Raw genomic sequence first — 18,819 nt, forward strand, 5'->3', positions numbered from 1 at the left:
AAAGCCAACAACGATAAAAGCCGATTAGGTTCGGGTATAAACTTGGGTCCTTGTGTCTTCGGCCCAAATCTTCAATTCCCTTCAGTGTCAGTTGAGCTAAATTGCTTGATATCTAAATTTATGTCAAACTTATATATTTGTGGATATGCTCGTTAGTATTTCACATGTTAATGTAAATTATGTGTGCTTTTATGATTCATTTTAATAGTTGATTCATTTGTTATAAGCTAAACTTTATATTTTGCATCTTTGTGAGTTGATAGTAACTCACGTTGTTTTTCTTTCTTCTCATTGCATTTATATTTATTATCACCCCACCATCGTTGTTTCTCTATGTTGACTGAGATTGTTGTTGAAAGTTGGTGAGCTTGTACTTTGTAGGTTGTTTACATGACATTCGTCACCTCCAACAACACTTGCGCTCTTTTATTTGTCTATAGGCTCCATGACGACTTCCCACGTTCTTGTTTGTAGAGAGAGAGAGACCTAAATATGGGGATTATAGAGAAGCGGCAGAGATATGGGGTGTTGATAGCAGTGCCATTTTTTTTTTCCGAATAGCATCCATTTGCGGTTGTCTATGGTGACGACGGTGGACTTACAACATGGTGTGGCAACTTATGTTGCAACCATGGCGGAGATCTGTCCCATCCAACCATTTATGTGGTATTGTTATACCGTTCGATCTTTTACTTTATCAACACCTAACAATTATGATATTTCATCCTTCATACTGCCCATTTTCACGCAATAAAAAAGGAAAATATTATTCAATTGGAAGCTTAAGTTGAGATAATTGTTCAATTCAACAAAATCACTCCTCTATTTATCATATAAACAATACATTATATATATGATAGAAGAAGAATGATAGTATAGTTTATTTATCCTATGATGATTGCTCATAATAAACTCAACTTCTCTTTGAGGTTTTCATCTCACACGTGATACATAAATTTATATGTTGCAAACAAGTAAGGTTTGTATTAACCAGTGTTTTGAAACCCGGCCCGGTCCGACCGGGACCCGGTCCCTATACCGGGTCGGGTCAGGGTATTTGGCCGTTTTCTAAAAACCCGGTCGGGTTTTGCGGGTGGCGGTCGGCCCGGACCCGGTGACCCAGCGAGTGAACCGGTAATATGTAGTTAAATCTAAGATTCTAACCAACATTGCAAAATCCGGCCACAATTGCATCTCGGCAACTCTAAAAATAAGCATGTCTGTGAAGAGAAAAAGGAATAGGGGTGTAAAGAAGATGGAGATGAAGATGGTGATAAGATTTAGTCATAAAACTTACATGAGGTGTGATATGAGATGAAGTTAGAGTAGATTTATGAAGAGGAAGATGGTGACGGCTCGTTTTAGATCTAGGGTAAAATAAAATCACACTTAGATTTAGGTTTTTTTTGAACATCCAAAAGCTTTAAAACAAACTCTATAATCTTCACTGTAACAAACTCTATATATAAACTTTGCACAGTTATATTTAGGTATATTTAACCTTCTATTTATTTATTATAATTTAAATAAATTACACTTTCAATATCACAGAAACCTAACATCCGATATTAGTTTAATATTAGTTGTATTATGTTTCAAATCCTTGTATTGGTTTTGTTATATATGTTTTAATTTACTATTTATTATTAATATATATATATATATATATTTATTTAAATTATTTATGACGTCATCCGGGTCAAGCACCGGTCTGCCCTCTCGGGTCAGCCCGACCTTTGACCCGGTAAGCCGTCCGGGCCGGGTCTGAAAACATTGGTATTAACATCGAACCCGACTAGGTATGTTGAAGCCAAACTATAAGCAAATCATGGTCACTTGATAAAACTATTATACATTTTTTGTGTTAGTAATGTATGTTGGATATGTGTGCTAACATTTCACAAACATTAGGCTAAGTCGTTCATTCAATCTCTACCGTGTAGAATACATAACAAAATGGTCAAGCTTATATGTACACATTTACAAAATCTATATTATATAATTATAAAATAAATAAAAGTTTTATCTTACCACATGTCATTATATTATGCATTCTTAGGTGCTGTTTGTTTTTCCTTAAAAGCACTTCTCCACCTCTTTTGTCTGCACTGAGAAGAGGGCGCGCAGACGTTGTGCTCTGCAGTGTGTTTGTTTTTCCGAAGACGTTTCATTAAAAAACGTTTGCGCGCCCTCTTCTCCCAGAAGTGTTGGTATTGTTACTTCTCACCTCTTCTAACCAATTTCTTTCCATCTTTCTTATTCCATCAGACACTCCCAAACCCTAATCCCCTCATCCTCTCCACTGCCACCCAACTCACCCACCATCAACATGTCGCTCCACTGCCGCCCAACTCTCCCACCGCTGCAACCCCATCTCTCCACTGCTCCAGCGCCGCCGCCCCACCGCCGCAACCTGCCGCTGCCGCTCTACTGCTCCAGTGCCGCCCCACCGCTGCAACCCCGCCGTCCTCTATTCCCCCATATCAGGTTTAATTTCATACCTTTTGTTACTATTGATGTTTGGTGTGTAGGTTCTGTTATTATCGAGTTTGGTGATTTTAGGGTTTATTGAACCAGATTATGCTATCTCGTAGTGTTTGGGAGTGTTAGGGCTTATTGAACCAGAGTGTGTGTTTGTTTGTCTCGTGGTAATGAATACGTGTTTTGATTGTTATTTTTATGCTATAAACATTTTCATGATTTTACTTGATAATTGTTGCTATGTTAGGCGTTAGTTTGTGGAAAAGATAATTGCTTTGAAGTTACTTGAACTGTGAATGCTAGCTAATATATCAAACATTAACTTGTTATATGTCTTATGAGATTAGATTAGATTAGATTTAGAATAGTTTTGGTAGTCTGCAGTTATTAAAAAACAAACAGTCTTCTTGTTGCAGACTGCAGAGTTTTGGTCCACCTCTTCTGCTACAGATGTTGGCAGATGTGGTTTCGCAGTCTTCTGACATTTTACCTCTGAAAAACAAACAGCACCTTAGTCATTCTATCCCGCCTATCTCTCATATTAAGTATACATACGTTTTAAAGTTCTTATTATATATTTTTTGTTTAATGATTTCTCTACTTGTTTTTACAAAACATATTTTATTTTTAAAAAATGTTAGGTTTGCTTATTAAAAAATTAACATTTTCATTATTTAACATGTCTAATATATATTATATCGTTGTTATATATACGAAACATTTACATATATATAAAACATTTTAGCTCCTAAAACTTACTCAACGGGTTCATTGTTAAAAACACGTGGATCTTTAATTGAACCCGACCCGCCTTCTTTTCCCCTGTAACAATAGTCTCTTTATTTCTATCCATATATTGCCAATGAAAACCTTATTGATTATCTTTTACCACACGTTCTTCGACTGATAGAAAGCTTTATTCTTTTGATTACTAGTTCCGATTGTACCATTTATGTTCTCATAATACTATTTAACTATAGTTGTTACCATATTTTTAGTGTATCGTCTAATGTTGTATCGAAAGAAGTATTTAGAGATTTATGATTTATTTTTAAGTTTATGAATAGTAGCTGTAATTTAATTCCATACTTATTTAATGTATTACTCAAATTTATTTATCAAAAGTTATGACTTAGAGAATTTAAGTTGTTCAACCCGTATATAATTTGGGTACCCAACCTAGTAAAAAATTTAAAAAAAGATTGGAATCAACAGGATCCCATTGATTCAACCAATCCCGTCAAATAGAGACCAATGGACCAATACCATATAAGGTGAAGACAAGCGTGTCTTCCAACTCACTCACTCACTCACTCACCCACTCGTGTTCAAGATTCCATTCCATTCAATTCAACCCACCAATCATCATCACTCCCAAATCCCCTCGAAACACCCAATGGATAAACGGGCCCTCACGGCCCTACTCTCCTCCCTCATATCCAACCTCCTCCTCCTCCTCCCACTCCACACCACCACCCATCTCCCACCAACACCACCCTCCTCCACCACCTCTTATCAATCTCACAAACCGCCGCCACACTCTCCGTTCACAAACGCAAACGTTCCCCATCACCCGAACCCGACCCATCCACTTCCAAAACCCGTATACCCAAAACCCCCAATTCTTTTAACTTATATTTCAACATGAACTCTTCAACCTTCCAGTGGCTATCATCTCTTCTCGAGCCCTTACTCGAGTGCCGCGACCCGGTCAACTCTCCATTAAAACTCCCTGTCGAAACCCGCCTCGGTATCGGAATCTTTTGCCTCGCCACGGCCTCGGATTACCCCGATATCGCCCGTTGGTTCAACGTTTCCGAACCCGTAGCCCGATTCTGTGTTAACCAGTTTTGCCGCGTGCTTTGTACCGATTTTCGGTTTTGGGTCGGGTTTCCGACCCAAAACGAGCTCGGCCAGGTTAGCGAGTCGTTTGAAATGCTAACCGGGTTGCCGAATTGCTGTGGGGTTATGCATTGTACACGGTTTATGGTTTTGAAACAAGCGTCTGGTGATGAATTGGATGAATTGGAGCCTGTAGCTGCTCAGATTGTAGCGGATTCGTCGTTGAGGATACTCGGGATTGTTACGGGTTTTAGTGGTAAAAAGAGTAATGAGGTTGTTCTTAAGTCGTCGACTCTGTATAATGATGTGGAATCGGGTCGGTTGTTAAATTCGGAGCCTGTGGATGTAAATGGCGTGTCGGTACGTCAATACTTGATTGGTGATCGTGGGTACCCGTTGCTTCCATGGCTAATGGTTCCTTTTGATCGATGTACGGTGAAGGTGGATTCAGATGAGGAAAGGTTTAATTCTGCGCACGAGTTGATGATGCTTTCGGGGTTTAGAACGGTTGATAGTTTGAAGAAATGGGGGGTTTTGAGTAAACCGATTAAGGAGGAGGTTAAGACAATGGTGGGTTATATTGGTGCGTGTTCGATTCTTCATAACGCGTTGCTAACGAGGGAAGATTACTCGTGTTTATCTGATAAGTCCGATGATTATTTACGAGCTAGTTATCGTGGTGAATATGATTTTGATGTTGATGTTAGTTAAATAATCGAAGTTTTATATAATTTACTATAAAACGATTACAATAAAGTGGCAGGCAAACGGGCAACAAGCTGCGCCGCAACCCCCTTTTGAACAGCAAAGCCAATCCTGCTAAAAACGATTATTTAATTCAGCAAAAGGGTTTTGAAATTAGAAGTGCATTGGCTTCAAGAGCAAGAAGATGCCTATAGCCATGGAGGTCAATAATCAATATGCCATTCATTAACATTTTTGAAATAGGTTTATTTTTTTTTTAATTTTGGGCGAAAACAAGCCATTTGATATTGCACGATGCTTGGTATTTGATCTAATACGTTTTGTCGATTCGATGAAACTACAGGCATTACGATTGATAATTAATTGCATATGATTTTGCGAGTGAATTGTTTCGTTTGTGTTACAGTTGATAACTAGTTAAAGTTATATTCGTTTGGTTTTGAATAAATAACATACTTCGTGTTTAAAATGATTTGTTTCACAATCAAATTAGCAGTTTAGTAAACAATTCCAAACTTATGCAAAACTAGTTGCAGCTATATCAAACTCAAAATATGTTACAATCAGATAACCGGTTTATCTCCATTGACTAGTTAGTGTTATGAACATATATGATGCTAACTAAATTGCTTTTAGCAGATGATATGAAGATTTATTGTAGCATAAATGTGTGAGGGGATAACCTATATGCTACAAATGCCAAACCGATTATTATTTTTATGTTACCTTTTTAACCAACACTTGTAGCTTGTAAGCACAAAACAAAAGTTTTAACAAACACTTTGGTGAGTTGTAGACCCAAAGGCCCAACGTGTTAATTGTAAAGAAAAGAAAAAAAAAACAAAAGTGTTGCTCCGCATGCCAAACCACGGTCACCAACTTTCTTTCTTTTTTATTTTTAACTATTTTAACACATTTCATCACCTTATTGGTTATTGATATAATTTCTCTTTTTTTTTTCAAACAATTAATTAATTCTATATATAATTCGAGTTTTGTTTAATTACTTTACCTTTAGTTTTTAAGAAAAATGTTTTTCAACAGTCTTGTATAACATTTTATAACAGTTTGGATATAAATGTTATTAGATACCTAGTCATTTCAAAAAAAAAATGTATTTTGTTTAATGTGTTTTCGATATAACATTATTGGTTTGTAAATGTATTATGTAAATTTAATACTTTCGTCTTGATGCATATATGTGTATACAGTATATAGAGTCAACATGTTTTGTACATTATCATTTTGTTTAAATAAGAGAAAACAAATTGAAAAGAAAAATATCGTAGAGAAAAAATAAAATAAACAATCACTATTGTACCCAATAAATTTCATAGAAAAAAGCTTACTAGTAGTTTGTACTCTGTAGTAGATATAAGAGAATGAGGTGTAGACAAAATTTTACCTTTATACATGAAAACAAATATGTTGCTTCTTGTGAGGCCCAACTTCAAAAGTCAAGAACAAATATGTTTTTGTTATATATTCATTTATTTATTAAAAAGCTAACTAAACATTGTTTTGGTAAAAAATTATCGAAGCAATAATTGAGCAAATTAGTGAAGTGAAGTAGTATGCTTTTCAGTAGTGAGGTAAATGATTAGTAATGTAGTTAGCAAATGTAGTAAAAGTAAAGATTGACACAACGATATAACGAGGAAAAAACCTTAGCTCCTAGTGAGGATCCTCGGAAAACAACATCGGGAGGGGAAAATTATCAAATGCCTCGATATATTAATGAAAATGGTGTTTACAACTCGGGAACTAGTTGAAAAAGAAAGCTAGTTAACAAATGTGAGTAATGTGAGTGCATAATGTGTGTCATATAACGTTCTCAATAGCCCCATTTATATAGGAAAAGAAAAAAACAAAAAGTGTTATAAATCCTGGAACCCTAGCCGTCATGAATAAAGAACGACTCAATCTTCATCCCATATATATTTCAGTTGCTTCATCGAGCTTTTAATTGGAATAATTCATTTAGCCGTTGCAGACCGTTTGAGTCTTGCGTAACTAACAAGCACAACATAAATAAGAAACATAGTTAATTAGTTCGGGATCATGTCTCGAGCTAGCAATCATAGCTGCCAGGGTAATGGTCAGGATCACGTTAGAGTTAAAATGACCCATGACAAACATGTTAATGTATTATTATATATAATAATTTCAAAGTTTGGTGCCACAAAGCCCCCATTGGGCCACTTTGCGGCACCATATTGGTGGTATTCTTTTTGTTTTTTTTTTTGTTTTAGTTCGGTTCGTAATAAACGTAATTTGAACCGACCGAATGCCAATTTTGTTTTTGTTATTTTTTTATTATTTGGTTTTAGTTACGAAACGTGGTGGATATTGAACGAATTCGCGCGTTTTGTTTTCCTTCCAGTACCATAACGAAAACGACCGAATGCTGATTTCCTTTTTTTAGTTCCGGTACCGTAACGAACATGACGAAAACTGGCTGAACTCTTGTAGACTCATCGCATCAACGCCCGGGATCGATAACGGTCGAGGTATTTACCTATGATCGAGTTTTACCGACCGACGCTGCACCATTGGTCTACTCCAATTGTTATAATTTCTTTGTTTTATTTTTTGTCTTAGTTCCGGTATAATAGCGCAAGTAACTAAAACTGACCGAATGCGATTCGACTTATCGTCAACGCTTGGTACCAACAACGTTTGGGTTTTACTGACTTTCCCAACGCAACGCGCCAGGAAAAACACTAGTATAATATTAATTTTCAAACTAACATCTTGTGTATACAGGGTAAACTTCTGGTACAAAGCTTTTTATTTATGGGCTTAACATTATGCTCCTCATGTAGTGGGTTTTGGGTTTATAGTTTAACTAAAGCCCATTAACTCAAAACTTCATATCAACCCTCAGCTTAAAAAGTATCATATTAGCCCAAACCCTAACGCCGGTACACCCTCTCATTCTCATTTCAGCAACCACTCCAAAAGCTAGGGTTTCAACAACATGGCGGCAGCTCCACCCAACTCCGTCCAATGCTTCGGCCGTAAGAAGACAGCTGTAGCCGTGACTCACTGCAAGGCCGGGCGTGGCCTCATCAAGATCAACGGCGTCCCAATCGAGCTCGTCCAGCCCGAGATCCTCCGTTACAAGGCCTTCGAACCGATCCTCCTTCTCGGCCGCCACAAGTTCGCCGGAGTCGACATGAGGATCCGAGTCAAAGGCGGAGGTCACACCTCCCAGATCTATGCTATCCGTCAGAGTATCTCCAAGGCGCTTGTGGCGTACTACCAGAAGTTTGTTGATGAAGAACAGAAGAAGGAGATAAAGGATATTTTGGTCAGGTATGATAGGACTCTGCTTGTGGCTGATCCCAGACGTTGTGAGCCGAAGAAGTTTGGAGGACGTGGTGCTCGTGCTAGGTTCCAGAAGTCGTACCGTTAAACAAAGAGTAATTGTTTTGTTTTTGTTGGATCATCTTTTATTATTATGTTTTGTTGCGTTGAGTAATTTGAGACTTTATGCTGTTTAATTTTGTTAGACTATGGATGCTTGTTTTGTTTACATTTGGAATCTGTTAGTTTAAAGTTTGATATGATTAATAATGTTGCAATTGGTTAGAGCTTTTTGTTATTTGTTCTGTGGTTGACTTAATTTAAGCTTACAATAGTGTGTTAGGCTTTTTTGTGCGTGTTTAGGTTTTATTTATCTTTCTAGTATGTTAGAACACACTATAGTTTATTTTGTGCTTTAGATGATACTTGCATTGTCCATGATTAGTTTTTGTTTATCTTTTTTTGTCTGTTAGAACACTAGAGGTTTATAATATAAAAAGGCATAGTTAGGTTGTTTTAGTAGTGGTATATAAGGATATCTGTTTTTAACCATACTTATAACAGTTAAAACTAAAGTTTGTGTATTTGTATAAGCTGGAATTTTTAGGTGCGTTAGGTGATTTTTTTAAAAAAAGGGGGTTTAGGTGGTTGACTAGAGTAAGTGGATTTGGGGAATTTGCTATCTCAGATAGCATATTACAGGCACGCGTCAGCTTTTTTTGTTTTTCACGTGTTTGTATGACGTTATTAAATTTTTAGCATGTATCGTCTATGCTAACGTTGTGTGACATCTGGAGTCCGCTATTTTAGATAGAGGTTTCTACATGTCTTACCATGTTGATGTAGACAACACTTGTTAAACAATTGGATGACGTGGAAAGTAAGCTGACGTGTACTAGTAATCTGACACTCGGGATTGCAATTTACCTAAAACCACTTAAATTCTAGCAAACTGCCTAAAACCATTTATTTTTTAAAAACCTGTGTGGGTACCGAAATGAATCTGGTTTGGGTCTCGACTGCAGCCCTTTTAAGTTTGGATTTGGTGCCATGTTGCACAACTGCTTGATATGACGGTTGTCCAAAGTGCACATGAAACGGGCATAAAGAAACTTGAGGTGCAGTAAGGAAGTGCTTTGGCAGGTTTTGTGAATTAAGAAGTTGCATGCATGGGCTTTAGGATGTATATTGAGGTTAGTTGTAATTCTTGGCCAAACGAGCAGGTTTGGTGTAGCGGGCTAATGAGTCAAGTCAGAAATGGCTGTATTAAATAGTGGTCATTTTGGTTTTGGCCTCGAATAGGTTTTCCACAAAATGAGTGTGGTTTGGAACAAGCAGGTTATAAATGGTTTTATGTTAATGAAAATTAGTTGATAACAAGTCATCAGAAAAATTAGGAATTTTACATAGTTATCAAAAGCGATAAGCGCTCGGAAGCGTTGAGGCTTCACCTGGCGCCCAAAATAAAAGCGCAAAAAAGCGCTCTATTTTAAAAAAAAAGCGCACTGAAAAATAGAACTAGAACGGAACCTATTATAGTAAATGGGTTGTGGAAACTTTGCAAACTGCGAAACAAGTTTATACAAATGTATTCTATTTTTCAATGTAAAATTAATTTATATTATAACATGTACATTGGTTATATTTTTTATTATAACCTAATTGTTGAAGTTTAACATTAGCGGTGATAAATTAATAGAAGATTATATCATTTTATATTAAATTACCTTGAAAGCTTAAATTAAAAATTTATCTTGGCCGCTAGGTATTGAACACAAAGAAATAAGATTTGAATGAAAGAACGATTTAATGAATGCCGGTTAATAAGTTACCCTATAAAAATTGGGGATTAGTAAATTTAGTTAAAACGTTTTTAATATTCCGGTTCTTCGATTCCATGTCTAGAACTGTCGGTTTTACTCGGGACCGAACTGGGAATCGTTTAATGAAAATTCTGAAAACCGAGAACCACAAGATAACACGCATTTGTGGTTCTGAGGCATCGGGTGTTCCGGACCGATTTTTGCTCACCCCTACTCAAAGCTGAATTGTTCATCCACATATTGGGTTATGATACACTTCTTTCTCGCAAGCTGAGATTTGTTTTTTTTCCTTTTCTTTTCAAGAGGAGATAGTGACTTGGCTTGTTGTTCGTTATGTTTCGACTTTCGATGTAATAAATAGTATTAATTTATATTAAGAGGATCATGTACAAAGAGGTGCGATATGATATAATTTAACAAGGATAAAATGAACCACTGTTCCGCTAGATGACCATGACAAAAAATGTGGTCTTTAGAGTTATTTGGGCCAATGAGTAAATAAGCAAGGATAATTATCATGAGGTGAACCGGATGTTCGAACCAAGCATGTTCGATTAACCAAAGAGAAATGGCCTGAATAGGTGACAAGTAATATCGAGTCTCGGGGTTGTTGTTGGTCTTAATTTCTGTCCTCGAGTCAATAAGGCGGGTTGGGCTGACCCATCAAGCCTATGATTAAGGCTGTCACTTTTACCCGAAACCCGAAACCCAACCTGAGAAAACATGTACCCGAACCCGAACTAACCCGACCTGAAAAACCCAAACCCGATAAAAGACTAACCCGAACCCAAACCGAAGTAATTCGGGTCGGTTCTCAGGTTTGATTTATAAGTTTCGGGTTAACCCGAATAAACTTTTAGTTTTGAAATTAAATATATTTTTAGGTATAATATGCTTAGTCTTAGCTACTAACGTTATCAGAACCTTTCCCTAATCGATTGTTGTCATTACAACTACTATAGATCGCTTGTTTATTGTTAATTTATGTTTTCCGTTTATTGCTAATAACAACCGTAATCGAACAAATCGAATCACGCTCGATCGAAGATGATTGTGATTTAAGTTAGTTGTACTCTTATTTGGATTGTTTTATCAAGTTATGTTGGTTTTTTATTTGATTATTTGATTACGAGTAAAGAGTAATATGTTGTTTTAATTTTAGCATTACTTTTTTATTTTTGTTTTTTGTTTTGTTTTCTATGATACTCGAAACCCGATTAACCCAACCTGAAAAAACCCGAACCCGAATTACCCGAACCCGAAAAACCCGTGAGAGATTCAGGTTGGGTTTTGGGTTAAGATTTAAAACTTTGAAACCCGAAGAACCCGACCCGAAAAACCTGAAACCCGAAAAACGAACCCGAAGAACACCCCTACCCATGATGGATTGGTGTCTTGTTTATCAACTTAAGCACGTGACTTGGTTTACATGGAATAAATTATTTTGTGAACAAATAGAGCCAATGACTTGGACAACAAGGAATTTATTTATTAATTATTATTTATATTTGTTTTTACCAATTATATCTCTACTATATATAAAGAGTGAGTGAAGGACCTCTTTAATTTTAAGAGGTCCAATCAATTATGCACAATGTACAAATGCATAATGCATAAAATTATGAGACTTTAGGGGTAACATGGACTTTTCGATCACTTCTACGGTTAATAAACAATTATTGATTCAAAAATAGTTACAAGTATAGTCCTTTAATTTTAATCACATTTTGTTAATATATATAATATTTTCACATTTACCACCTTATTCTAAAACTTTTTCCACGTTAATATTTTTTTAAAAAACAATACTCCATCAAAACGAGCATTTTATGCTCTTTAATTTGAGTATGATATTGCTATATTTTTTTAATTTTAAAAACTTAACGTGTTATGTGATTACCGGTAAGGACCGGGAAACGGGCCCCGTCGAGTGGGTTCGGGTCGTGGGTCAAAAATGGTTACAAACAAAACACATGATACATAAAAATTAAATTTGGTTCAGGTCTGGTTGAGACCGGTTACACATGTACCGACACCGGATTGCGCATGTACAACTGTTGCGTGAAGCGTGTACCGACACCGGATACACGCTCGATGTCGCGTTACACACACACTATTGTTGGGTTACACGCATGCCGATGCGAGGTTAGGTGCGTACTAATACCGGTTAAGCGTTTAATGTTAGTGTTTACACGCATACCCCGTGACATCGTAGGGGCACCCGGTATAAAATACAAGAGTGACAAGAAAAAGTAAAAGTGTTGCTTTTAATAGTTTTACTACTTATAAATCACATAGGGGGTGTTTGGGATTGCTTCTTAAAAGTGCTTATGGCTTTTTAGAGAGGCAAAATATCCAAAATGCCCCTCCAAAAGCACCTAGAAGCTCTAGGTGCTTTTGGAGGGGCATTTTGGATATTTTGCCTCTCTAAAAAGCCATAAGCACTTTTAAGAAGCAATCCCAAACACCCCCATAGTATAAGCTTAAAGATGGATAAAAGGATTATTGTGACATTAAATATCACGTGTCTTTCCATTTTATTTAATTTAGTTACAAAATTAACATTTAACTTTTATTACCTTTTGTAAATTTTTAAAATTATCACGCGATTGCTCCCTTCATCTTTAACCCGTAATTTGACAACTTTATTTAAAAGTCTTGTTATATCCATATTTTCTAATATGTTATGTAAAAATGAGTCAAAATGAGTTTATGTCAAAATGAGTAATTATATTACGGGCCAATATAGATTTGGGTCAAAACAAGTAATTTTTAGTACAAGTTAAAACGGGTCCGTTGACTTGCAAACAATAATTTTCCATTTTTGTTGACCAATTAACTCTTTGGATAATTGAATCCTTCTTTTTGGATATTTTCAGGTAAGATGAACCCGAATAAGTGAGGAAGCTGCAAAATTTTGCTCCAAGTAAGGACAAGTTAAGAATAATGTTGTAAAAAAAAACATAGTGTAACACTATTATTGCTATTAAGCTCATAGTTAAGGTCTCCAAGCTTACAACAAACAAACACATCAAACATGTTGGATTTCAGTGTTGACTATATAAAAAAAACTTCGAAAACAAGCTAAGGTATGACAAATCTTTAAATTTATGTCAGTTGGGGCTTCAAATGCATATTAGACTTTCATGATTATGATTTATGTGATTGTTTTAAATGGATGGAATGTGTGAATGTAGGTTGTAGGGAAAATAGAAATAAAGCCTCAGATAAAGCTGTGTTTAAAGACAACGTAGGTAAACATATTGTGTAAGATCATTCCAGTTGTAGCCCATTGAAAATGTATTGCCGGTTCTGAGCAAAGATTGTTGAATAGGTGGCTAGATATATTAATGGACCAAGCAGTTCTGAGCGTGTATAGGCATCAATAGGAAACGAATGCACACTGAAACGCTTGGGTAATACCCACTAACATAATGCCTATACAATATATCACAAGCGAATTGATAAACTAACAAAAAAAACCTCGTTGCAAATTGTCGGCATTTCAACATCGCGCGGTTACCTACTATTATATATTAATTGAGAAGTTACGGTTTTCTCTCAATATTCTACTGTATTAGCCCTACTGTTTCTAAAGCGTACAGTACAAGTCATTATTGCGTGTAGTTGGTTACACTTGCACTCCATCCAAGATGTCACTCCCTTGCCTTCCATTTCATACATGCTGTGTATGACTGGTTGGTTTCGTTCATCTAGATGGCTTTTGCGTTCGCCGGTTGAATGGCTACTGTGCAGTTTCCCGTGGCGGCGGCGGTCGAGAGTTGTCATTAATGGTGGATGCGTTTGTTCGAATCGCCGGTTGTTGCTGGGATTTCCATGGCGGGACCGCTTGACGGTTGTTGCCGGGAACCACCGTTTAGGGTGGTTTAAATGGTGGCTGCGTTTGTTCGATCTCCTTCTGTTGCTAGAGGTTGATGATGCTGAGCCAAAGCTCATGTGAGAGTTCCAAGCCGATGAACTTTCGTTTAGATTATGTTTTCCAATTTGGGGGGAATTGAGGACGTTGATATCGATTGTTGTAATTTACTTCAGTTTTATGTGGGTTCCGATCATGATGAGTTTACACTCATCTGAGATCCATTGAGTTTGGTTTTTTATGTCGATTTCGATGACGATGAGTATGGTGTCCACTCATCTGAAATTTGCCTTGGTCACAATAGATGATATAATGATTTGGTATTGTAGATTATGAGTCCGAGGTCACTTGAAATAGACAACCTAACGCAGCCATGAATCTGGGTCGTTACAGGTTCACAACAATTTTATAACTTATGGTATTTTGTATAGTCTTAGTTTGTGTAGGTTGCGCTTTAAATATGTATGCATTACTTTCTACTATCAACTTAATGTGTGTAGGGAGATATGGAAACAAATTAGGTTTCGTTATTGAGTTGTTGCATTTTTATTTTCGTAATACGAATTTGAAAGCGGATAAAGGAGTTTACAAATTATTAATGTATTTTTAGGTTTGCTTTATGTAGAGTTGATTGACAGTTGGACTCAAGGATTCTTCAAGTTCGGTGCTTTTTCTCACTATTCGGGTTTTGTGATAATGATTCTGTCTTCTCTGTTTTGTTTTTAAGAGTCTATTGTCCACGTAGTTTAGGGTTATACTTTGACTTAGATAAGCTGCCAAACAAGATATTAAAAGGTAAATACAATATATGCAACTTACAAAAAAAAGATACAAAATCTTTGTTTTGAGTAAATATATAGAAAAAAAAAGTGTACAAAATACAGAGGCATGTTACTTAATGCCATTGTGTAATATTTATAAAAATTAAGAATTTAGTGACTTTATTAAAAGTTTTATAGGTTTTGTTGCATGTGCTTTATGTTTAAATGTCAAATTTACGTACCAAATTTTGTTTTTACTCTATTTTATCAGTGGTTCAAGTGAACTAACTAAATACTTTTATGCAACCATTATTTGAATGCAATGACATGAGGCTCATGCAAGGAATTTGAATGTCGTAGATAAAAGTATGTAGTAATCATTTGAGCATTCAAGACGAGGTGAATCAAATATTTATCCATGGGTTCATTGTTGCTTATGAAGGCTTTCAAGCAGCAAGCATGGATTCGACTAACTGTGCTCATCAAATTGTAGTGAGATCGAAACTTACCCACCTTCTCATAATATCTTTACCCGGCCGTTGCGGTTGTTTTTTTTTTTGTACTTTTACACATATACATAATAAAATGTTGTTTATTACTCAGAAATTTCACGCTCGTGAAGCGAAGCGCGGGTAAGCATTCTAGTTAGTATTTAAATATGATTATGGTTTTTGTATTCTAGTCTAGTTGGGTTTTCAAATTTAAATAAGTATATACAACCGAGCTTGTGGGTTATCTCATTATGAGTTAAGAGAATTGTGTATTGTAATTTTCGAGCTAATAAGAATTACAAAGATCGAGCTTATGATCTAACTTTTTGTTTTTGTGTTTATCGATCCTGGTCACCAAACTTCAGTTGTCTCATTAAATAAAATTGGCTTGGATTATATAATATAAAATCAAAGGTTGGGCCGGGTTAAGTATAAGTTAGGTATGGTCTCGTTAATCGGCACATACATACGTGTTACTAGAGGTTCACGAAAAACCGGAACCCGGAAATGAACCTGAAATAAAAACCCGGAACCGGTTTTTTTAGTACCTGGGTTTTTAATACCCGACCCTACCCGTAGGGTATGGATAGGGTATGCATATCGGTACTAAAACCCGAACCCGAACCCGAACCGGACCCGAGTTGTACCCGGTGATAGAGGTGCACAAAAAACCCGAACCCGGAACCGGACCCGAAAAAAAAACCCGGAACCGGTTTTTCTAAAACCCGGGTATTTAATACCCTAACCCGACCCTACCCGTAGGGTACGGATAGGGTATGACTTTCAATGTTGAAACCCGAACCCGAACCCGATCTAAACCCGATAATACCCTAAACCCGGTTCTAGGTATACCCGAAACCCGATTTAAACTATACCCGAAACCCGGTTCTAGTTATACCCGAAACCCGGGTTTTTTGCATACCCGAACCGGATTTTTTGCATGCTAGGATATTAGTTTTTGTGCACATGTTTTTGTGTGACTGTCCACAGATCTATAGTCGTTCTCCAACGGATCTTTTTTGGAGCACGTATATGATATAAATACTTGTTTAGAGCAACACCTTTTGATATACCAAACAACAACTGAAAACACATTAAATATATGTTTTTTGTATCATTGTTTAGTTGTTATGTATGTTTGAATGAACTTTGAAGTTTGTATGCAAAAAAAATGGAGTTAGGATAAAAAAAATGAAGCAAACCTGTTAATAGAAGAAAACTGTAGAAAATGGGTTTTTTTTAATACCCGAAAAATAGGGTATTCAAAACCCATAAAACGGGTTTTTTTCAATACCCGAAAATAGGGTCTTCAAATACCGGGGTATTGAAGACCCGGTTTAATACCCTACCCGAACCCGGTACACAGGGTATGGTTTTTCAAGCCAATACCCGACCCGAACCCGACCCGATTATTGTTAATACCCGAATTTTCAATACCCGATCATACCTGAACCCGGTTTCATACCCGAACCCGGTTTTTCATAATACCCGATTTGTGCACCTCTACAAACGTGTAGGCGAGTACACATTAGTACACGTATGCAAACCAGCGCCGACCATAAGGTGTGGCCGGGTAGTCGACGGTCACAGGCCCGACATCCCGCTTGGCTCGAATTTAAAACAAAATATATGTATTTATATCAAAACAATATGTATATATAGTGTATGTATGACTCAATTACATAACCATTATCTTGGTCAGTGGCAAAGGGGTATTACTCTTAAGTCTTAACCCAAAGGTAATGAGTTATACTCTCATTTGAAGCATTTTAATCCCTTTTATATACAAAAGTTTTTTAGACAACCCAATTATAACCAAATAAACCCATATAATTGTTTAAACAAAAAAAAAATCTTTTTACTTAAGGCCCAAAAATATTTTCGCCTTCGGCCCAAATTGTTTTTTGCTTTCTTGAAGCCGGGCCTGATGCAAACGTGTAAACGAGTAAAACATACTTAAAAACTCTACTTTAACGTTCATTTATCTTGTTTTGTTGTACAATAAGATGTCAACCTCGGTGAGGTTAGATAAGTACTTATAATAATAAAACAAAAACGTATCAAACATTATTCTTATGATAACGAATTCCTTTTATTAACTCGAGAAAAACATAATTCAACCATCACTGAATATTGAGTTTTCAGTTGTATCTTTTTTTAACTAAAATCTCTGTAATATATATGCTTGGTTATTGGTACATTATCGACTTGCTCATTAATATTGTTTCCCAAATATCTAACGACTGTATATGCATGTTATAGTCGTGATCTAGACTTGAAATGACCTTATAAACGTTACATACAGTTTAACCTTCTGCCAGACTACAAGATTCGATCCGATTTTGAACACAATATTATTATATATTAATAGATAACGTACCTAGCATAATTTTTTTAACGAACATCTATCTATTTATTAACACGACGTGGTTTGCAATGTCATTTCCAAACACTTAAAACTTGCGCTAATATATAAATTACACGTAAAATCACGTTTCATTATTTCGCGTGAGATATTAAGCGACACCACACACACACACGACACACACACGCATGCTCTCTCGTCAACACAATTCTTCGCATGCTCTCTCGTCAACACAAGTTCGCTTTTTGATTCAACGCGAGTCACCTCTGATTAGGTTTTGCTTCTTCATATTCACGGAGAATTCGGTTATCTAAAGCTTTGAGGACGTCACCCGACGAGCTAATGTTCAAACGTACGGTAATGATATTTCCTTATTGCAGTTAATTTATACTGAATTCTAATTTAGGTATGCTAATTCAGTCTATAATTTAGGTATGTTAAACATACTGTACATCCGTACATACTACATATGTTAAGTTGTAATTCGGAAAATTGATGAATATAGAGATTATTTGGTAGCTTAATTGACACTGAATGATGTTGTCCGTACATACTATACGTCCGAACATGATTTTTTTTTTTGAAATGGTGTGTGTTATCGAAAAAAAAGGATAACGGGAAAGTAAAAACAAAAGGATTTTGGTTAATCCACCATTGTGAATGGCGGATTAGGAGAAACTTGGCATTGTGATACGTCCATAGCAATGGAGGATTGCATTTGCCAATGATCGGAACCTAATCCGCTTACGTGAATAGCGGATTAGGAGAACAATTGATTTAACCCCGTTATGTCCGGTTAACCAAACAAACGAAAAAACTAACCACGCTAACGAAACTACTAGCCTAATTAACCAAGTTTTGTTTGCTAGTGAGTGAAGATAACCCCAAAATCTGATGAATGATGCCCACTCATCTCATGCATGCAAAGCTTCACATGTATCATGCTGCCATCCTGAATTATTAAAGATGTATCAAATGAATTATTATTAAAGCTGCATCACATAAATTATTTTTCCTAATTCAAGACCCGTGAGCTGAATTATTAAAGCTGAATTATTATTAAAGCTGTTCAAAGCTAGAAATGGAAGAAGATGAAGATAATTATTATTAGATATAATTGATAGTTTAATTTAAGAAAGTGGGATCCACCTGAAACCTAATTAGA

At 36.2% G+C, this 18,819-nt stretch overlaps 1 protein-coding gene across 1 annotated transcript; it reads left to right on the plus strand.

Moving 5' to 3' along the window:
• Positions 1-7,928: 7,928 nt before the first annotated feature.
• Positions 7,929-8,541, plus strand: LOC143609240 (small ribosomal subunit protein uS9-like). Its single transcript, XM_077084047.1, has one exon. The coding sequence runs from the start codon at positions 8,009-8,011 to the stop codon at positions 8,444-8,446; it is 438 nt and encodes a 145-aa protein (XP_076940162.1). The 5' UTR covers positions 7,929-8,008; the 3' UTR covers positions 8,447-8,541.
• Positions 8,542-18,819: the final 10,278 nt, after the last annotated feature.

The sequence above is a fragment of the Bidens hawaiensis genome, unplaced genomic scaffold, assembly GCF_021521415.1.
Source record: "Bidens hawaiensis isolate Kalapana, Puna unplaced genomic scaffold, B.hawaiensis_p1.1 tig00419516_1, whole genome shotgun sequence".
NCBI lineage: Eukaryota > Viridiplantae > Streptophyta > Magnoliopsida > Asterales > Asteraceae > Bidens > Bidens hawaiensis.